At 57.7% G+C, this 20,648-nt stretch overlaps 1 protein-coding gene across 3 annotated transcripts in view; it reads right to left on the bottom strand.

Annotated features, from left to right (window-relative positions):
• Positions 1–20,648, bottom strand: part of SCRIB (scribble planar cell polarity protein) — a 57,168-nt gene that overhangs the window by 16,340 nt on the left and 20,180 nt on the right. For all 3 annotated transcript variants that reach the window (XM_081325018.1, XM_081325019.1, XM_081325020.1), the window contains exons 2-15: positions 17,424–17,541; positions 17,130–17,208; positions 16,751–16,840; positions 16,609–16,665; positions 16,433–16,496; positions 16,084–16,158; positions 12,101–12,245; positions 11,275–11,393; positions 10,958–11,157; positions 3,266–3,432; positions 3,044–3,171; positions 2,715–2,831; positions 1,973–2,212; positions 262–558 (exon numbers count right to left, since the gene is read on the bottom strand). In XM_081325018.1, coding sequence (XP_081181144.1) covers positions 262–558; positions 1,973–2,212; positions 2,715–2,831; positions 3,044–3,171; positions 3,266–3,432; positions 10,958–11,157; positions 11,275–11,393; positions 12,101–12,245; positions 16,084–16,158; positions 16,433–16,496; positions 16,609–16,665; positions 16,751–16,840; positions 17,130–17,208; positions 17,424–17,541 — 1,896 coding nt within the window. The remainder of the gene's footprint in view (positions 1–261; positions 559–1,972; positions 2,213–2,714; positions 2,832–3,043; positions 3,172–3,265; positions 3,433–10,957; positions 11,158–11,274; positions 11,394–12,100; positions 12,246–16,083; positions 16,159–16,432; positions 16,497–16,608; positions 16,666–16,750; positions 16,841–17,129; positions 17,209–17,423; positions 17,542–20,648) is intronic.

Below are 20,648 nucleotides of genomic sequence, written 5' to 3'. Positions count from 1 at the left end.
CTGCGGCTGGTGGGAGGCGAGGCGGCCAGCCTTCTCTGGGGCTGGGGGCAAAGACGCCTCGCTTGCACCTGGGAGGGCACGCGCCCCAGGGACGCCCCAGCAGGGAGAGCAACGAGTGACCAGGAGGGCCCCCCCACCGTCTGGCAGTCGAGGGGGTGAACTCAATCCTGCCAGCGCGGCCAGGAGAGAGAAGGCCTGGCTCTCCCCTCCACACCCCTGCCCCACCTGCCCCACCAGCCCCCCTCTCAGGAAGGCCCTCACCTTGACTGAGGGTGGGGCCGCTGCCCCCCCCTCGCTGGCCGCCTCTTCCTGGCCCCACCCTGCCTGCTCCGGAGCCGCCTCCTCCTCCTCCTCCTCCTCCTCCTGGGGGCCCCCACTGGCCCCGAAGCCCTGCAGGAGGGCCACCACCGCTTCTGGGCGGGGCAGCTGAGCAATCCGGAAGTGCTTCTTGTAATGGGGCGTGTCCTTGCGGATCAGCCGCTGCTTCCCTGCAGGGAACGGGGGGGCCTCCTCGTCCTCACTGTGAACCAGGGTGTCTTCCGCAAAATGCACCGTGGGCTGCAAAGAGACGCCCCGCGGCCGGGGCAGGATGGGTAAAGCCAGCCCCTCCCGGCCTGGAATCAGGCCGTGGGCAGAAGCACGTGGGGTGCCCTGCCCACCAGTCCCCCCACTTTGGGCTGAAAGCCACGCATGCAAGGAAGGAGGTGGGGGTCTCTCCTGCCTGGGAGACGCGGGGGGGCTTCGAGCTGCTCAGCGTTCCAGAGGTGCTGCCACACCCCCCCCCCGCTTCTGCTAGGCTCCTCATGGCAGTTGCTCTCCCGCTGCCATGCCCAGCCCTAGGCGCAGGCGTGAGCGGCCAGAGGGAGCAGGGAAAGGGGGAGAACGGCCATCGCCCGCTCCTTGCCATTTGAAATGCGGCTGCTCTTTCTCCAGCCCCTCGTGCCCAACGAGCGGAGAAGACCCTCACGTCAGCTGGCGAGAGCGCCTGGAGGCCGGGCCCTTCCCAGAGGCCGAGGGAGCTGGCGGGCAAGAAGAGCCCGGCCGAAAACGCGGGAGGCAGCTGTGCCTTCCCTCGCCAGGGGTGGCCTTCCCCTCGCCAGTCCCAAGGCCTTTAAAGGATGGGGGCTCTTGGAAGGGACCCCAGGCCCCTCCGCTCCAGGAGGAAAGGCCTCAGGGGGCCTCAGGAAAGGAGGCAGGGCGGCCCTCGCTCTCCGTCGGCCTGGTTGTGGCTGGCTGGCTTTTGTGGGTCACCATTTGGGTAGTGGTCATAAAGCAGCCCCCTCTGCTCGGAGGAGCTGGGCGGGGGGGCAGCCAGAGGTCCCTACGCAACCCCCCCCCGCCCTCCTTCCACGCTCTGCTGCCAGCTGTGGGGGACTGTGGGGGACGGAAGGTGGAAGAGGCTGACCCCAAGGGATGTGTGGCTGGACTGGACACCCAGCTAAGCTTCTCAGCTATTTCCCTTTTGGCAAAGCTTATCTGACTGCCTGACGCCAGTTGGGCTCCAGGCAGCTTGCAGAAATTAAAAAGGAAAATGCAAATCAAACTTAGAAATTTTGATTATAGAAAAACTAAAGATAAAACTAAAGCCGAGGCGTCGTCACTTTTTGATCCCCAAGGCCTCCAAAAGAGGTGCGTTGCCACCAGGGTGGGGGAGGAGGGGGTGCCATGGCCGCTTCCGGTCACAGAACAGCAACAGGACAGAAGCAGAGGGCTCCCAACGTCCCGGCCTTCAGAGCCTGCTGGCCTGACCCTCTGCTTGACCCGTGCCCTTCCTTTGCCCGCTCCGCCCTACACCTGGGTGGCCAAGAGGCTTTCCGACAGAAGCAGGCGAGGTGCTCGCCTTGTCCAAAAGGGCTCAGAAAGCCGGCCACTCGGGCTGCAGGTGGCCACAGTCCGGAGCTCCGGCCTCCCCTCAGCCAGTAGCCCCATTCGCAGCGGGCAGAGCTGCCGCAGGAGGCCTCCCCGCTCCTACCTCGGAGTACTCCACCTCCAGCTCCTCTTCCGGGTCCTCCGCCGGTGTGGGCCTTTCCTCTGGCGGTGTCTGGCCTTTCCCCTCAGCCGCCAGCTTCCCTTCTCCCTCCGGCTGAGCCTCTGCCGTGCCCTCTGGCTGTGGCGCCTCTCCCCCCTCCTCCGGGCCGTCGCCGGCAGAGAGGGTGCTGCCAGAGACGTGGGAGTCTTCGCTGCGGTTGGAGGCGGCACTCAGCCTCTTGTCCTGTGCGGGAGGGAGGGGGGCCGGTTGAGGACCTGGGCACTGCCCAGCCGATGTTGGCAGCCCCAGGGACACCAGAGTCGCCTTGGGACGCTTTCCCTCGGCTGCCTCCACTAGGCTGCACTGCCGGGAAAGGGAGGGGCGGTAGCAAAGGCCTGCGACCCACTCTTCCCAAACTACCCGACTGCTTTCCAGGATCTGGGGAGAATAAGTTTGGGGGGGGGGCTCTGGCAGGGAACCTTGCAGCTGCGACACCAAGACTTCCCCCCACCCCCTCAGCTGGACGACAGCCTCTTCCCTTCCCACGGGGTCAATCGTTGAGGTCCCCACTTTGCTCCCTAAGTTCCGAATTTAAAACGGCACCCCCTGAAGTGCAAGACAAGCACCGGGGGCTGCCCTCTTTGCGCTCTTCTCCAAGAGACCAGGCTGGTGAGGAGCTCGAGGGCCGAGCAGGCATCTCTTTGCTAAGGCCACTTGACTGCTGGCAGAAGCCGTCGATTCCCACCTCGGTGTTACCGGAGTGCCGCCTAGCTGCCGCGGAGGCCTCACTGCGTCGCACTTCCATCCCCTTCTTCATGGACTTCAGCTCGCTGGGGTGCGGAGTGGCCCTGCGCTGCAGCCCCTGCCAAAAGCATGGAGGGGCGGGGAGAGAAACGGGCAGGTGAGGGTACGGCCAGGCTCCTCCGAGGCCCATCAGCTCCACTTGCTCCCTCTAGGAAGCAGCAGGAGGATCACCTGCTCCCCCCAACCCCTTGGGCCAGGCCACTGAAGCCCGAGGACTGAGCGGACACCCGCTCTGGCTGTCCAGCCCTGCTCCTCTCCTTCGGCCATTACCCGCTTCTCCGCACCAGCTTCCTCCTCCTCCTCCTCCATTTGAGGGTCCTCCAGGAACTGGATCACACTGACCCGGTTGGGATTGGCTTCCTCCCAGCTCTCATCCAGGCTGTTCTGCAGGAGGTTCTCTGCAGGGGAGACCCAGAGGGGGCGGGCAGTGAGGGAGAGCTGGGCTCCTCCCGCCCTTCCCCCCGGAGAGACTGGGCCCCACGGCCCCCTTACCTGAGCTGGGAGACGGCTGCTGGGGGAGCAGGTAGCAGGTGAGCACTTTCTCCCCCGTCTTCTCGTCCTCCTCGGCCTGGAACTTCAGCATGGGCTGCGACTGGTTCTCCGCCAGCCAGAGGGCCTTCAGGTGCAGGTTGGTCAGGGTGAAGGGCAAGTGCTGCAGCCTGCGTCCGTGGAAAGCCATCAGGGGGGGTCCCTTGGCCTCCCCCTCCCTCTGGGCCAGAAGCTGCCAGCTCAGACGGGGAGGGCAGCAAGAGCTGGACTCGGACTTTTCCCCCTGGGCTGAGAGAGCTTTGGTACCCCAGACCTCTCCCCACCCCCTTCCTTCCAGGTGAGGGGAGGGGGCTGCCTGGGCTACAGGCTACCCTGCTGGTGTTTGGACCCCAAAGAAAAGGGACAGGGAGATTCGGGGCTGAGCAACAGCAGGGCGCAATGCCAGAGCTGGGGGGGTGGGGGGGGGCAGGACTAAGCCCGGAGCCTGACTGCTGTTGGGCTGCTATCCTGGGACCCGGAGCACGAGGAGTCCTCCCCCCTATCTCCTCCCCGTGCCCTCCCAGCACCACATGCCCCCTCCCTCGCTGCACCCCCTCCTTCTATTTATTTATTATTTATTATTTAAATTTATATACCGCCCTATTCCCGTAGGACGCAGGGCGGTTTACAGGGAGAATTAAAATACATAACATACAAAATTAAAATCAATTAAAACTATGATTAAATTACAGTCCCTAAAGTTAAGCTAAAACCCAATAAATAAATTAATTAAAACCCCTCAGTCTGGGCCAAACAGCTCGAAGAACCAGGTTTTCAAGTCCTGGCGAAATGAGCGAAGGTCGGGGACAGTCCTGAGTTCCGTGGGAAGTTGGTTCCATAGGGCCGGCGCGCCCAGAGAACGCCCTTCCCCTGGGAATAACCCGTCGGCATTCCTTAACCGGCGGTACCGAGAAGGCCCTCCCTGTGGGAGCGCACAGGACGATGGGAAGTTGATGCCGGCAGCAGGTGTTCCCTTAGATAATCCGGACCCAAGCCATTTAGAGCTTTATAGGTCATTACCAGCACCTTGAATCTCACCCGGAGGGCAACCGGAAGCCAATACAGCTCACGGAGGTGTTACACGGGAGTATCGGGAAACTCCCATAACAACTCGCGCGGCTGCATTCTGCACCAGTTGAAGCCTCCGAGTGGTCCTCAAGGGCAGCCCCATGTAGAGCGGGTTGCAGTAGTCTAGCCGGGAAGTCACGAGCGCATGGGTGACTGTGCGTAGGGCATCTTGGTCCAGATAGGGCCGCAATGGCGCACCAGACGAAGCTGGGCAAAAGCCCCCCTGGTCACAGCTCCTGTATGGTCTTCAAAATTGAGCCGTGAATCCAAGAGGACGCCCAAGTTGCGATCCCTATCGACGGGGGGTAACACCTCACCCCCCATCATTAATGGTGGAACGACCTGGTTAACCCGAGATGCCAGTATGCACAGCCACTCAGTCTTGGCAGGATTGAGACGAAGCCTGTTTCTCCCCATTCAAACCCGGACCGCCTCCAGGCAACGGGACATCACGTCGAGTGCATCACTGGGTTGGTTTGCGGTGGAAAGAAAAAGTTGGGTATCATCAGCGTACTGATGATACCCCACCCCGAAACCACGAATGAGCTCACCTAGCGACTTCATGTAGATGTTGAACAGGAGGGGAGAGAGGACCGACCCCTGAGGGACTCCACAAACGAGAGACCTCGGGGTGGACCTCTGCCCTCCCGTCAACACTGACTGCGAGCGGCCCAGGAGGTAGGAGGAGAACCACCGTAAAACAGTGCCTCCCACTCCCAACCCCGAGACGCCACAGAAGGATACCATGGTCGATGGTATCGAAAGCCGCTGAGAGATCTAATAGGACTAGGACAGAGGAACATCCCCTGTCCCGAGCCCGCCAGAGATCATTCACCAGCGCGACCAATGCCGTCTCCGTGCTGTACCCGGGCCTGAAACCCGATTGGTACGGGTCCAGATAATCAGTTTCCTCCAGGAACAGAGGAAGCTGATGCGCCACCACACTCTCAACAACCTTCGCCAAAAAGCGAAGGTTGGAGACCGGACGGTAGTTATTTAAAACAACCGGGTCCAGGGCAGGATTCTTGAGGAGGGGTCTCACCACCGCCTCCTTCAAGGCGGCGGAAAAGACACCCTCCTTCAAAGAAGCAGATATTACTGCCTGGAATCAGCCTCGTGTCTCCTCCCGAGCCACATAAACCAGCCAGGAGGGGCACGGGTCCAGTAAACAAGCGGTGGAGCTCAGTCTCCTCATGATCCTGTCCACATCATCGGGGGAAACAGGGTCGAACTCAGTCCAGATAACATGCTCAAGACCGCTTGATTCCTCCATGTCAGACTCTGCCCAGTCAGAGTCCAAACCGGTCCGGATCTGAGCGATTTTGTCCACCAGATGATGACTAAACTCCTCAGCCCGTCCCTGTAAGGGTTCCTCCCTCGTCTCCCGATTAAGGAGAGAGCGAGTCACCCTAAACAGGGCGGCTGGGCGATTATCTGCAGACGCGATGAGGGCAGCGAAGTAATTAGACTTCGCCGTCTTCATCGCAGCGAGATAAGACCTTGTGAAGGCTCTTAGTCGCAATCAGTCAGATTCAGACCGGGTGGATCTCCAACCGCTCTCTAGACCCCGTCTCCGACGCTTCATCTTCCGGAGCTCCACAGAAAACCATGGGGCCCAACGGGATCTGTGCCAGGTCTGGGGTCGCAAGGGTACAACACGGTCGAGTGCCTCGGTGGCCGTTTCCCAGGCATCCACCAAGGCATCGACCGGGCTGTGCTCCCTAGTGGGGCTCCTTCAACGAGCCCCCTTTCCTCTGCCCTTAGGAGGCCTCTAGGCACTGGGAGCCACTTCCCTGTAGGCTTCCCTGACCTTGGAACTGACTCTCCTGCCATTTGCTTTTTTGCGGGGAAGACATCGACACGCACGCTGGCCCAGCCTTGACCTCCTACAGCCGGGGGGTCAAACTGGTGGCTCGCAGGCCGGATGCATCTCGTGCAGGCCACACCCATCCCGGCTCCGCAAAGGCAAAAAAGGTTGCGATACGTCACGTCACATGACACAATGACGTTTGACACCTGTGTCGTACAGCCTGCCACTGCCCCTTCCTCCATTCAGCCTCTGTCGCGTGAACTAGGACCAAGCCAAGAGGAGCAGCGAGACTAGCCAGGAGCTTCCTTGAGGGACCAGCGGGCCCTCTGGCACAAATCCCCTCTCCGCTGCTCATCTGGTCTCTCTGAAAAGCACAACTTTCTCTTCTCCACAGTGAGAGGGGAACGTGTGCTCGCCTGACGTGACGGGTCCCGGGCCAATCCAAGGGGCGGGCAGCCCCTCCCTGTGGGAAAAGGGCATTTCTGCAGCAGGCGGGCTGCCCATGGGCTCCTGGCGTGCCTTGCACACCACCCGACTGTCTTAAAGGAAATCAGCTCCCCAGAACGTCCTGCTCACTAGCAGGGGAGAAGTGGCCGAGGAAGCAGCCGGAACCCTGGAGGGAGGGAGATCAGCTGGTTGGCCTGAATTTACCAGCCACTCAACTGCAAAGGGACTGCAGGGTTCCCAGGAATCCCCACGACGCTGCAGCGCTCGGGGAGAACTGAAGGTGATCGGGTTACTATTCCGAATTTCAAGAGAGCAAAGAGAACAAGTAAGAAGGATTCCAAGGACAGAAATCCTGAAGGGCAAAACGTTTCAGGAGGGTTGGGAGGAAACGCTGAAAAATGGGAGAAATAAGGCCCAAGCACAATCAGTAGCAAACAGGAGGCTCCTGATGAGACGGGCCTGATTGCATTAGAAGCTCTGAGCAGCTTACACAAAAAAGATTTTGTTCAAACAAGTTAGAAAAACTTTTTCAAACAGTTGTTTTAAAAAGCAAAACAAAATAAAGACACTGCAGGAAATAGCCAGAATCTGTAAGGCGGGGGGGGTGGGGGTCGTCAGGAAAGTTAAGGCTCAAAATCAGCTGAGGCCTGCAAAGAATCCGGAACTAAAGGGCAAAGAAGGCTTCTTTGTGCATGTGCAGAAGAGGAGGAAGGTCAAAGCGAAGCCGATCCTCCTCTGGAGAAGAGGGAGAGAAAGGCTGGGCTGCTGGATCAAAGCTTGGCTCTTTTCTTTTCCCTGGTGGGGAGCAACAGAGAAGCGGAGGCCAGGCGAGGGAGTGGCAAGAGAGATCGCCCGGCTGACTTGGGTGGCTTCAAGTCCCTTGGACTGGGTGGATTGTATCCCAGGGGGCCGGATGAATTTCAGAACCACTGGCGGAGAACAGAAGACATGCCAAAAGATTGGAGAAGAGCTAATACTGGCACAATCTTTTTAAAAAGGAAATAAAATGGGCCCAGGAAACCTCAGAGCAATCGCCTTGGGAATACCTGGGAATGAGCAGCTGCGAAAATCCTAGGAGAGATCAGCAAACGGTGGATTTGCAACATTAAGAAACAGCGATCAGTAGAAGCTCACGTGGGTTTGTTGAAGACAGACTATGCCGGACAACTAGGATTGCTTTTCTTGACCAAGTGGCTAGAATAGCAGACCAAGGCTATGCTGCCAATGTAGCCTACTTCAACCTCAGGACGGTATTTGATAAAAGTTGACCACAGCGTTCTCTCTTCTAAGATGGAATAAAGGGGAAGGATGATCCCGCTGCCAGATGGTTCTGGAGCTGGCCGAGTCGCCAGCGACTGTGGACAGGAGGGGACTCACCAAAGGCTCAGATGACACGCAGCCGGGGAAGACTGTGAACACGCCAGAAAACAAATGCAAGGTCCAAAAGGAGCACCACAGACTTTTAACACTCAGCCATCCAACGATACGGTTATACAAGGCCCAATACTTCAATAAGAAAAACCCGAACTGCAAGTACCAGGCAGGCCATACCTGGGGCTCAGAGGTAATACCTGTGGGAAGGACCCGGGTGTCCTGCAGGCCATGCGAGCCAATGCAATCTGGGGCTGCCTCAACAGGGGCCTAATGCTAAGACTGTGGGAAGTGACCCGGTGGTCAGACTGCACCTGGAATACCGATCCGGCTCTGGTCGCCACAAAATAGAGAGGCAGCGGAGGAACTGGGAAGTGCGCAGAGGAGGAGGATGGAGAGGGCTTGGAGGCTGAATCCCACCAAAAGCAGCTCAAGGATCTTGCTTACCCTGGGTCTGAAACAGAGAAGGCTGAGGGGAGACAGGGCAGCCACCTTCCAGCCTTGGAGGGGCTGTCCAAGAAGCCTGGGCCGCTCCCGAGGGCAAGGGGAAGGACCAGGGGGAGGAAGCTTGCAGGAGATCAGCTCAGAGTGGAGGGAATCTCCAGACAGGACATGGTGGGACCGCAGGGGCTCCAGCTGCTGAAGCTCTCCAACCAAGACTGGGCAGGACTTGTCTGGGGATCCCTCCCCTAGGCAGGGGGGCTGGTCTAGAAGACCTCTGAGGTCATAGTTGAGGCCACCAATTCACGAAAAGAGAATGCGAGGTGGTATTGCAGGATCAGGCCCTTCCATGGCTCGCCACCCTTTTCCAAACACACACACACACACGCACACACACACACACCGGCAGTAGACGACAAACACGGCTGCTTGGAAAGGATTGTGGAAGTGGAGCGACTGCTGCTGCCTGGCTAGAAGCATCTGCTGGGCCCGATTCTGCTCCAGCTCCTCTGCCCTTCGCTCCCGGGAAGGCCAGGCCCGTTCCGAGGAGCTTCCAGGCCCGGGGCGGTCCACCTGGCAGGGGAACCTGATGGCCAAGGAAAGGGTGGGAGACGAGGGCCCTTCCAGGAAGAGCGCCTCCCTCAGGGACTCCCATCCCTGCTTCTCAGCCTGGCTTTCTGGGCAACAGACACCCCGACTGGTTATTAGTCCATAATAACGACTTGCTGTTCCCGTTTTATGTTGTGCTGTACAGGTAGTCCTCAATGTACGACCATTCGTTCAGCGGGTTTGAAGTCACTGATGACCATCACAGAGTCTCTGGCCTCTGCTTGTGGCCGCTCGGCCGGCTGCCCATGAGCCAGGTCAGTGGGGGGAGCCGTGCGATTCGCTCGCCCCCTGCAGCACAAAGAGCCGTAACATCAGACATGGCCACACGGTGATTCGCTTAATGACCAGATCCTTTAGCTTACGTAGTGATTGTAAGCCAAGGGTTTCCCACACTATCAAAACACTGATGTCTTTATTGACTCTGAGCTTCACAGAGAACGTGTCCCGTTCGGCCCAATTCGTTAAATAGCCCCATGAAATCTTTTTCCCAGTCTTGGACAGGGAGGAAAAATTTATGTTTCGGAACCTCCTCGGAGCCAGATATTTCCTTTTCCATCTAGTGGTTCGTTTGCATCCTGCTTTTCCAAGTAGCTTGAAAGAAATACCTTCCTCTGAGGTTTTCAGACATCTTTATTTCAGGTTGTGCGAGTATTTCATTTCCGGTCCTGGCAATAGAAACAGGTCTATCCGCAAGCGGACAGCCTCTCCGGGAGCCTCGTGCGTCTCTCTGGGGACCTTCTGGTTCCGTGGAACACAGGCTGAAGAGCAGGACTGCCACAAGGGGCTCCGAGGCGGGGGGGGCTCTCCTCGGGCAGCCTTCACGGGCCAATGAGCTGCGCTCAGAAAGCAAGACTTTCTCTGGGAGGAGGGCAACAAATGCCCTCTTTAAACCGTGGGCAAGGACCGGCCAATACACACAATGGACCGTGAAGGGATTTCTAACGAGCAGAGGCCGGCCGCTGGCCCTTCCGGGGCAGAGGCGCGCCAGGTGGAGGCTTCTCTGCTTGCCAAATCAGTCAGCCCTGCAGGTTTTAAGTAAGTGCCAGTGGAAAGGGAGATGGGGAGCTTCAGAACCTCACGAGAGGAATGCCAGCCCTGCCACGTTTTCCAAAAGCCAAAAAGAGCAACACAAACGGCGCGAGACGAGCGCCGGCCCTCGCCACGTCCTGTGGGTTTTTCTACTTCTGGAAACATCACATTGGCCAGTTTCCTACAGGAGCTGCGCTTCACGTCAGCCGAGCACGCTTGTCAGCAGCTGCGCAGAGAGAGAAGGCAAGGGGACCCATGCAGCCGGGCCCCAGGAGAGGGTCAGGATGGGGGGAAGACTCCTACCCAGTGGGCCTAGCCAGCCGAGGCCCGCGGTGTGGGGAGACTTGCAGCGTTCCGGCAGCTTTAAGGGCAGGTGTGCTGCGAAGCGCCCGAATTTTTATCACGGGGCCAAAGGGACGCTGCAACGGCGGGAACTTCAGAAGGGGTTTGAATTCTCTTTGCTCAGCGCCGTCAGAATTCTGAACAGTTGTGGAACAGTCGCTAAGCCGAGGACTACCTGTACAGCTTACATGCGTCTCTTATTTACATCCAGGCTGGGAGACGTGCTCATTGCCATTGAGACATTTGCTCACTGATTTAATTTCAGATGAGGAGATGGGCTGTTTTGTTCTAAACCTGAAATCAATACGTTTTATGTTTTCATACCGCTAAGCGGCACGTCATCCGAGTCGTGGTTGCGAAAAGCCGCTCAGGAACTGGCAAAAACGCAGAGCCCACATAAGACGGGCAACCTCTAGCCATTTCCAGGCAGAGACGCACAATGAGGGGTGCTAAGGGGTGCCCTGCTGGCCCAGGGCACCAGTTCTGAAGCAAGCCTGGACTTTCTTCCCTCCTGCCCCCTCTCCCCACCCCAGCCGTACCGGTTGCCTGCTACGTCCAGGACGTGCAGCTCAGTGGTGCTAGCAAGCTCCGGGGGCAGCAATTCCAGGCGGTTGTCTCGAAGAGAGAGCACATTCAGGCTACTGCAGCCCCCGATTTCTGCAGGAAGGAACGTCAGGCGATTCCGGTCCACATTGAGGTTGGTCAGCTTGGTGAGCTTCCCCAGAGATCTGGGGAGGGTCTGAGAAAAGAGCATCCGGGGGTGGAGGCATAAGACCGCCACCCTTGGCAGATCAGCGAGCTCACCTGGAGAGCGGCTGCCTAAACCGCAGCAGGCAGAGCCAACTTGCATGCCCACCTGTAGCAGGTTCTCGGTGAGGATGAGCTCCGACAGGTTTGCACAGTCCCCGATGCCTTCGGTCACCTCTGTGAGACGGTTCTGGTCCACCTTCAGGATGGAGAGCTGCTTCAGCTGGCCTGGGCAAAGGTCGAGAGAGACTAGATGACCCTGTGCAGCCAGGGCCGCTCCAGGCTGGATCCTGCGGGAGGCGATTACAATCTCTCTGGGGATTTTAGCTCTCTCAGAAACGTGGCACCATCATATAGGCTTTCCTGCCTGAAGACCTCCCTCCAAGGCCCCTTCCCGCTCTGTTCTGTTCTGAGCAGCAGGTTCAAGGGGCTTAACGAGAGAGGCAGAGGAACCGGAAGCTGCCTGGGCGTCTGTTGGAGCAGCCCTTCCCCAGCGCTCGTCTCAAGGGGAGGCAGGCGCCCACCTGGGCATCAGAGGACAGAAGACCTTGAACAAAAGCCACAACCATGCTTTTATGCTCTCGTGCTGGCACTTAAGCTTCTTATGCCCCCTTAGCGGGAAAGCGCAGTATAGACAAATGGTACTAACAAAAGCAATAAGACTTTTAGCTTTATAACGAAAGCTTGAAAGGCTTTGGTTTTATGACGCTCTTTTCCCAATCAAGAACTTTTTTCGCCTCCCCCCCAGCAAAGCTGTGTTTCCCAAAATTCTGTACTAAGGAACGAGTTCTCAAAGAAGGTCCTCCCAACTCCAGAAATTAGAACTAGGAGAAACAAAAAGCAGATTTCAAAGCCAAAGCCGATACCATTGCGGGACGGCTTCCTTCTTTCTGAAGACCCCTCCCAAGGGTCTCCGCAAGCATGGCCACACTCACCAATGCCGTCGGGAATCATCTCCAGCAGGTTCTGTGACAGAAGCAGGTCCGTCAGCACCACCAACCCGCTAATCTCCTCGGGCAGCTGCTCCACCTTGTTCTCGGAGACGTCCAGGCAGACCAGCCGGCGCAGATTGCCCAGCTCCTGCCGAGAGGGAAGGAGGCAGGCCGGCTCGGATGGCTGCTCTGCTGCACTCCAGCCTCTTTGCGCTGGACCCGGCACACCAAGGGGCTCCTCCTCAGGGCTCAACTGGCCCCCTTCATTCCTCCCACACTGAACACGTGGACGCCCCAAACAATCCCACAAGGAAGCTTCGGGGGGGCCCGCTGCTAGGCGGATACAAGCAACACTTCTGACTCTTGCAGCGTGGGCCGCCTGCCCTACGGCCCGAGGCCAGGCCCCATCAAATCAAACGCTGACCCGGGGGCAAGAATTCTGCTGGTAGAGCCACCAGTTCCAGCTCTGTGTTGGAAAAAGCCTATGCACCCCCATTACGCGCCCCACTTCGGCATCTCCATTTTCTAAAGGGCTCAGGAAGAGCCACGGAGAGCAGCAGGCCAACACCCTGCCCAGGTATTTTATTTTATTTTATTAAATTTATATACCGCCCTTTCCTGAAGGACTCAGGGCGGTTTACAGGGTATTTAAAATCCAAACAGTACAAAATACAAAAGTTAAAAAACAATTAAAAAGATTAAATTATCCCTTAAAATAAAAACCCCAGTTAAAAATTCTCAGCCTGGGCCGGAAAGCTCAAAGAGCCAGGTCTTCAGATCCCGGCGGAATGAACGAAGGTCAGGGGCGGTCCTAAGCTCCACGGGCAGCTGGTTCCAGAGGGCAGGTGCACCCACAGAGAAGGCCCTCCCCTGGGTGTTATCCGCCGGCAATCTTTTACCGGCGGCACCCTGAGAAGACCCTCCCTGTGTGAGCGCACTGGACGAAGGGAACTTGATGCTGGCAGGAGGTGCCAGGAGGTGTTCCCTCAAATATCCCGGACCCAAGCCAGGTAGATGGGGCTCAACCTGCCACCTCTGATCCCTGTGGCAGACGCCAGGTGCCCACCACGCGGCTGAGCACGAGGGCCTTGCCGGGCAACTCTGGAAAGACCAGTATGGGAGGCAGCTGGGACGCTTCTGACATCCTCTGAAGCTGCCCCTTGAGTCCTTTCCTTCTTCTGGTCTCCCGGGCCTCACCCTGCACTGCCCAGCAGCCTGGTGGGGGAGTGTCGTCACCCGGGCTTGGAAGTCGGGGTGCAGAGCGCAATCGCTTCCATCGTGCCCCTCCATTTGCCCCTGGAGACTATGGACACACACACACGCACACCCTGACAACAAAGCTCGGAGCAAAGGCTGACGTCAGCAGAAGCCCAGCTTTTCTCCAGTTTGGTTTCATGTGGCACGGGCAATTCTGGGCAAACGTGGGCACAGCTCAGAATTTCCCTTTCTCCAGTCTGCTCCTCCTCACAAACTTCCCTTGTTTTAAGTCCAGAGCCACCTGTCCTTGGCTCCGGGTTCCTCCCCTTGTACCACGGATGGGGCATGGATTACTGGACCGGGACTACGCTTCAGGCAGAACCTTTTTTGACAGACAGAGGGGGAGGGGGCTGACCTCCTCTCGACCGGACGGAGTCTCCCCACACCAAGGCGGCTCCGGGAAGCCCGGTGCTCAGTTGCTCCTCAGTGCAAAATCCACCAAGCAACAGCCCAGTTTCCATGCTTATCCTCCGGCCCGGCCCCACCCGCCCTCCCCGATCTGAAGGCTGCTCAGGCCCAGGCTGCGCCCCACGTGCCTTCTCTTCTCTTCTCTTCTGCAGTTGCAAGCTGGTCCCCTGCCTAGGCTAGGCTGGGGCTGGCAACTTGAGCGTGGACCGAAACCCCCTCCGAGTCGCCCTCTGGGGCAGGGACAGCCCCCTGCCCTGCTTTATCCGGACCAAAGAGACCACTGGGCTGCTTGTCTGCCCTGCAGGTGAGGGGAGGGGGAGCCAAAGGTTTCCCCTGAGCAACGCTGACCAAGTTAAGCTGTGGATGCTCCATCACTGGAAGCTTTTAAGAAGAGACTGGACATCCATTTGTCTGAAATGGTATAGGGTTTCCTGCCTGAGCGGGGGGTTGGACTAGAGGACCTCCATGGTAGCTTCCAACTTTATTATTTTCATTATTATAACCCCTCCCCAGTTATGTCTCCGGAGATTCTCAGTCATCCAGGTCATGGATGTCCCAAAGGTGCTTTTTTCACGAGGCAACTGGACTTGTTTTTCTCTGAAGACCTTTCGCTTCCCATCAAAGAAGCATCTTCAGCTCTGACTGGATGGTTGGGGAATGGAAAGATTTATACTCCTGCAGACAGCCGGACATTTGCCTTCTTTTAGCCAGCCCTTAAAGCTACCTGGAGGCTTATCTGTGTCTTCAGAGTCACCTGAGGGGTGCAAATGGGTGTGGAGCCTTCTTGGGACTGCTGAAAGGACCGTGTGGTAGACTGGAGATAGATGCTGCCATATCCTTCCCCCTCCCCTCTCTTGAGGGGTGTTCAATTTAGAAATAGATGGCCTCTTTGACCCTTCTTTCAAACCAGCGTCCTCTCTGTCCAAATTGTGGACGTCCTTTAAATGCAGATGGACTGCGGACTCTGGTCCTGATGGGCTTGTTCTGTGTTGCGCCAGGCGTTTGTGAAGTGGTTGTTTCGTTTCCCCGAAGTACAAATCTGCACATGGCTCACATTGGCAATTGGGTAGACCGGGTGCCTCAGGAAAAAACGTTTAATATACATTGTGCTGCATACGTCACGGTGTTCAGTTTGCGTCTGGGTGTTTTATCCCTGGGATGGACAAGCTTCTACCTTAGTGCATTTTGGGGGTTTGAGCCTTGAGAGGGGAAGCTCTGGCTCAAAGCCTTTCGGAGGCCTCCCGCCCCCTTTAGCAAACTTTGTTTTAAAACAAAAGGCTACGTTTTGGCACTTGCTCTTTTGGAGTTGGGCGCGAAGCCTTCCTTTCCTCCTGGCAATCATCCCGACACCTTTGCTGAACGCAAGACTGCGGCCTTCGCTGGGTCCAAGCAATTCCTGGACCCGTTTCCAGGCACTCCCTGGGACTGAGGCCAAGCTACCAGCCTCTCTTGGCAGCTGGACTGTGGTGGGCACCATAAATTCAGATCCTGGAGAAAAGCCCTCTGTCGGGACACCCACCTGAAGGTGAGGGAGATCCCTCCTTCTTCATGACGATGCTGCCTCTGGGCAGACCCCTCTGGGGCTCCCTTTTCCATCCGAAGGTCACCTAGACCTGCTGTTCAAAGGGGTGTCACTCTACCCCCGGCTCCACAACTCTCTCTGGCCAGCATCATGGGTGGACGGGCAGTTCCCATAGCAACAGTGTCCCAGGACCACCATTTATCCCCCTAGTTTATATCCAGCTTTGAGGGACAACTGCAGATGTCCAGCCTTATGCCCAACTGTCCCGGAGGAGCCGGGCGCAGGGCATGCCCAGCTCGCGTGGCCAGTGAGACCTTGGCAAGGGTGACCGGAAAGGCCTTCGCTCCAGAGCCCCCCGGCCTCTTTGCCCCCAGTTCTCCATCCACTGGACTCTCAGGAACAGCCTCCGGAAGCAGTGTCACCCCACCCCTTGGGGCCTTCTTCAAATTCAGAGCCACGTCCCCCCCAGCAGCTCCATCCCTGTCCTTGGTGGGAAAGAGAGAGCAGCGAGGGGCCCTCGGACACCGGCGGGAGCCCGGCCTGCTTTACTGTCCCTGCTGAGGAGCTTCCTGCTCCAGCAGTTTCTTCATTTCTAACGAAGCCTCTGCTCTGCGTCTTCCATCTGGGTTTGCCACAGCCTCAGCCCTGAGTCCCCCACCACAGCACAGGCTTCCCCCCTTGCAGCCACCGGGGGTGGGGGGAGTGTGTGTGTGTGTGTGCCTGCCAGAGGCACCCGAGGCCATGGCCAAGGCCGCCACACAGGAAGAGCAAGGCGCGGGAGGGGGGCGGAAACACTTACCGGGGGCAGGCAGGAGAGCTGGTTCCTGTCCAGCCAGAGCTCACGCAGGTTTGGCAGGGCGCCCAGGGTGTCTGGCTGTGAACGAGAGGAGCACAACATCACTCTCCTTGGCAAACACCCTCCCGGGGGCCGCCTCCCCCCAGGGCCCTCAAACCCAGCCCTTGAGGGGCCTGCCGAGAGAGCAGACTGAGGCAGGGGCAGGCCATCCCCACTCAGGATCCGGGGCAAAGAGCACTGCCATGGGCTCGGGTGAGAAGGGGCCGTGCAGCCAGTGGGCGAGGCTGGGGGTGCAGGGCGAGGGGCTGGCCGGGAAAAGACGGGTGGGTCTCCCCCCTCGAGCCTCCCTTACCAACACTTCCAGGTCGTTGCCCCCGAGGTCCAGCTGCTCTAGTTTGACAAGGAAGGAGAGCGAACTGTAAGGCAGAGGGGAAAGGTCAGGGGCGTTGGGAGCACAGGAGCTGCGCCCCACCTCCGCCGGGCTCCTCTAGGGCCCCTCCGCCGGGGCAGGGACAAATGGGCACTCACGCCGGGAGGCACTTCAGCAGATTCTCACGGAGCTCCAAGGTCACCAGGTTTGCCAAGCTGGGGGAGAAAGGAAGGCTGGGCTTGAGCAGAAGAGTGGGCCCTGCCCCCCGCCGCCCCCCCACCACGCCAGGCACAAACTCACTTGCCAATGTCGTTGGGCAGGCTCTGCAAGGAGACGTCGTTCAAGGCCAGGTGGCCCAGGTTGCGCAGCTGGGTGAAGCCCTCGGGGAGCCTGGAAGAGAAGCAGGGAGAGCCTGGAGGGCACCGCAGGGGTGCACGGAGCCGGGCAGGTGGAGCCCCTCGGGGCAACTGGCCTTTGGGGCTCTCAAAACCCCAGAGGGGAAGGAGCTGGCCGGGTTTGGCACTTCAGCCTCTCCCAGGGCCCTCTGCCGCCCTACTCCCCCCCCGGCTCTGCCCCTCCAACAGATCCCGCGTACAGCTGCCCCAAAGCCCCTGCGGAGCAGAGCCTCCAGGCAGCGGAAGGACAGGCAGGCGCCCCCAGACGGCCACTTCTCTCCTACCTGGACAAGGGGTTTCCACTGAAGTCTGCAATCTCCAGGGACTTGCAGAACTTGATGCTCTCGGGAATCTCCGGAATGTCTGGAGCAGAGCAGCCCAAAGGCGGGCAGGAGTCAGCGAGGGAGCTCAGAGCCAAGCCAGCCCTGCTCCCCACTCCCGCGTGCGTCTCCCCCCAGCATAAAGGACAGGAAGAGTGACCACAGCCGCGAGAGCCTCCACTTCGGTCCCCAGATGCGCATAGGCCGGGTGGGCAGCCGTCTCCCCCCGCCCGCCAGGCACGAGGGCCCCTTACCCACCGTTGCGGGAGATGTCCAGCTCCACCAGCTGCATGAAGTTGGCCACCTCGGGAGGAAGGCGCTGGATCTCATTGTCACTCAGGCCCAGCCTGCGCAGGTTCAGGAGTCGGAAGAAAGGCTGCGGGCAGAGAGGGAGGGGCTGCTTGCTGGGGCCGAGAGAAAGCCTGGCCAGCCTCCCCCTCCAAGCGCCCCCCCTCCCCTCGGGGGCCGCTTGCTCTCTGCGCAGACTGGGGGGAACAGCGGTGGCGGGGGGGTGTCTTTGGGGAGCCACTTGCAAAGAGCCTGATCCAGCATTGGCTCATCAATCTGCAACCTTCCTTGCTAAGCACCACTGGCTTGGCCTCTGCCCTGTTGTTTTTTTATAGTTCCATACCGCTTGTCGTACAATCTTCCAGCTAGCATTCACTGTAGGTCACTTCTGACCTCCCCCTCCACACTATCCAAGTAGACACACACATTTGTGTCCCCGCCCCACCTGCTCCTACGGCACAAAAGTTTCTTACACATTTAAGAAACTTTTGTGCCGCGGAACAAAATTATACGCGGAACAACCAAGGGAACCAACACCCGTATCTTATTCCATGCTCAATGCTGAACTACAAGTCCTCCTTGCTTAGTGACTACCTCAGACAACAACTGTTCAGTTACAATGGTCATAAAAAAGTTACTTCACAACCAATTCCCACAGCATTTGTGGCATTCTCCCTCTCTCTTTCCACACAGAGCGGAGAGATTGCTTTCTTGAGCTCTTTTTCCTCGCTTGTCCGTAAAAAGTGACAACTGCGGGTTAAAAAGCTGAGCTCGGTGGGCCTCCATTATCCTCCCTGGCGAGATCCTGGTCAGTTCCACACCACGGGCAGCCGGCCCCAGCAAACCCTGCTTTCCATCTGAGGCACACTCCTCATGGCCCACCTGCTTACTCTCTGGGAATCCCCTTCTCTCCAACCAATGTCAACACGGGCCTCCATTCTCTCTTTGCTAATCACCTCAGCAGCTGGGAGACTGAGGGAAAAGAGCTGCCACCTCCCACTCACTTGGGCTGACCTGGCTGTTTAGAGAGGCTGCCGCAAGGCAAAGGGAAGCTGAGGTAAAATGCAGCCATGTGGGTTTTCACCCTGGGACTGCTTCGCAGAACCACCAAACGGCTAGCCTCAGTCACAGCAATTGCTTCCTCTACTTACTGGGTGTTTCATCACACGCTGCTCTTATTTAGCCACCAGCTTCAAACTCCATGCAGGTAATCTTTGACTTATGACTCGGACTGAGCAGGCAAGTCAAAAAGTGGGTCACGTGACCACGGGCAATTTTACATTTTTTGGCAATCATAAAGCAAATGCTGACGTTGTTAAACCACGGAGCATTTTTTGTGAGAACCAGAAGTAAATTCTGGTTTCCAGCAAAAATGTTGTAAACCACGGTCCCCTGATTATGGAACGCGGCAAACAGCCATAAATGGGGGCCTGTTGCCAAGTACCAAAACTGTGATCACGTGACCGGGGTGAGAACTTCAAATCTGGGGGTCTTTTGGGGGGGATCCGTTATAACTTCAAGCGGTTACTAAGCAGCTGGTCACAAGTCAAGGGCCACCTGTATTCATTTACAATATTTGTAATTTAAGCCCATGTACCTTACCGTATGCTGTTTCTAAACCAGCAAAAAATTTCTCACCTTAACCCGCACCTTGGCTTCAACTAAGCCACGTGATGTGTTGCGACATGTTGCAACTTTTTTCATATTGCTGGAGCTGGGGTGGGCGCGGCATCTGTATGATGCAACCAGCCTGCAGGTCGGCAGTTTGACACTCCTGAACTAAGCATTCGACAAACTTCCCTAGCAGAGAAGACAGTAAGATGATGGCTGGACTTGGCTCCATTAGAAAGGCCCGAAGCCAGCTGGACAACTAGTTATCAAATGTCCACTGCCAAGCCAGTTTCCCCTGTGGGCCGAATACAGCTCTCTTTCACCCAGCATCACCACCAGATGGATCCACAACTGGCTGGCCAGCTGCACTCCACATGTGGTCCTACCTGGAGGGACATCTACACGGAGGGAAGCATGCAGAGGGGTCCCTCAAGGTTCTGCCCTGGGCCCAGTTATCTTGAACATTGTCCTAAATGATCTAGGTGAGGGCAGAGGAGGGGAACTCGTCAAATATGCAGATGACACCAAGCTGGGGGGGGGGGGGAATTGCCAACACTTTAGATGACGGGTGCCCAACCTTTTGGCTGGCCTGGGATGCATTTAAGCGAAGAGGAATTGTCTTAAGCCATACACATAATATATATCATATAGTTTTATAACATAAAATCACATAAAAACGTTCAAAGTTTACAGTCTTGTAGGGCTGCATTACTAGCTGTCCAAGGCCCCCGGCTTGGTCACAACTGCTTTAGAAGTCAGACTCAAGATTCAGAAGGATCTTGACCGACTTGAGCAGTGAGCCTTATCCAGTGCGATGTGGTGAGGAAAGTAAGGCAGGGAAAGCCAAATGCACAGGCACAGAGGCGGCGGCCCTTGGCCCATCAGCAGTAGCACCGAGAAGGATCCAGGTCTCCTTAGCAGCAGGGGGGCTGCAGCTTCCCAGAAAAGCCAATGCCGTCCTAAGCATCGCGACCGCAGGAAGCCGTGACAGCAGCCTTCTCCACATGGCACGAGTGAAGCCACACCTGGCGTACGGCATTCAGTTCTGATCACCACGGTGGGAAAAAGAGGCCGCAGAAAGAGGACAGAGAAGAGAGACAAAGAGAAAGAGGACTCTGGAGGTTAAACTGTATGCTGAGCGGTTAAGGGAACTCGGTATGTCTGGCCTATCCAACAGAAGCATTAGGGCCGACGGGACAGCTGTCTTCCAGCCCTTGTGGGGCTGCCCCAGAGAAGAGGGGCTCCTGTCAACAGGACGAGAAGTCACGGCTAGGAGATCACCAAAGATCCAAGAACTAGGGAGACATTTCCTCACGGTGAAAACAATCCGCTAGTGCAGTGCTGGTGAACCTTTTAGAGATCAAGTGCCCAAACTGCAACCCAAACCCCACTTACTTATTGCCGGGTGCCAGGGGGGACCTGGCCCACTGGGTGGGCATGGCTGTGGTGGTCATGGCAGACTGGGTGGGTGTGGCCAAAGTGGGCATGGTCACCTCAATGTTGCTCGTGGGGAGGGACGCTTGTGGGGGCCGGGCAGGGTTGGGAGAGATCCAGGGGGTCTCTGGCAGGTGGGGCGATGGGCAG

Source organism: Vipera berus (assembly GCF_964194415.1).
Source record: "Vipera berus genome assembly, chromosome: 3".
Lineage (NCBI taxonomy): Eukaryota > Metazoa > Chordata > Lepidosauria > Squamata > Viperidae > Vipera > Vipera berus.
Note: the sequence above shows the minus strand (reverse complement) of the source record. Positions and strands in the feature narration are given on the sequence as shown.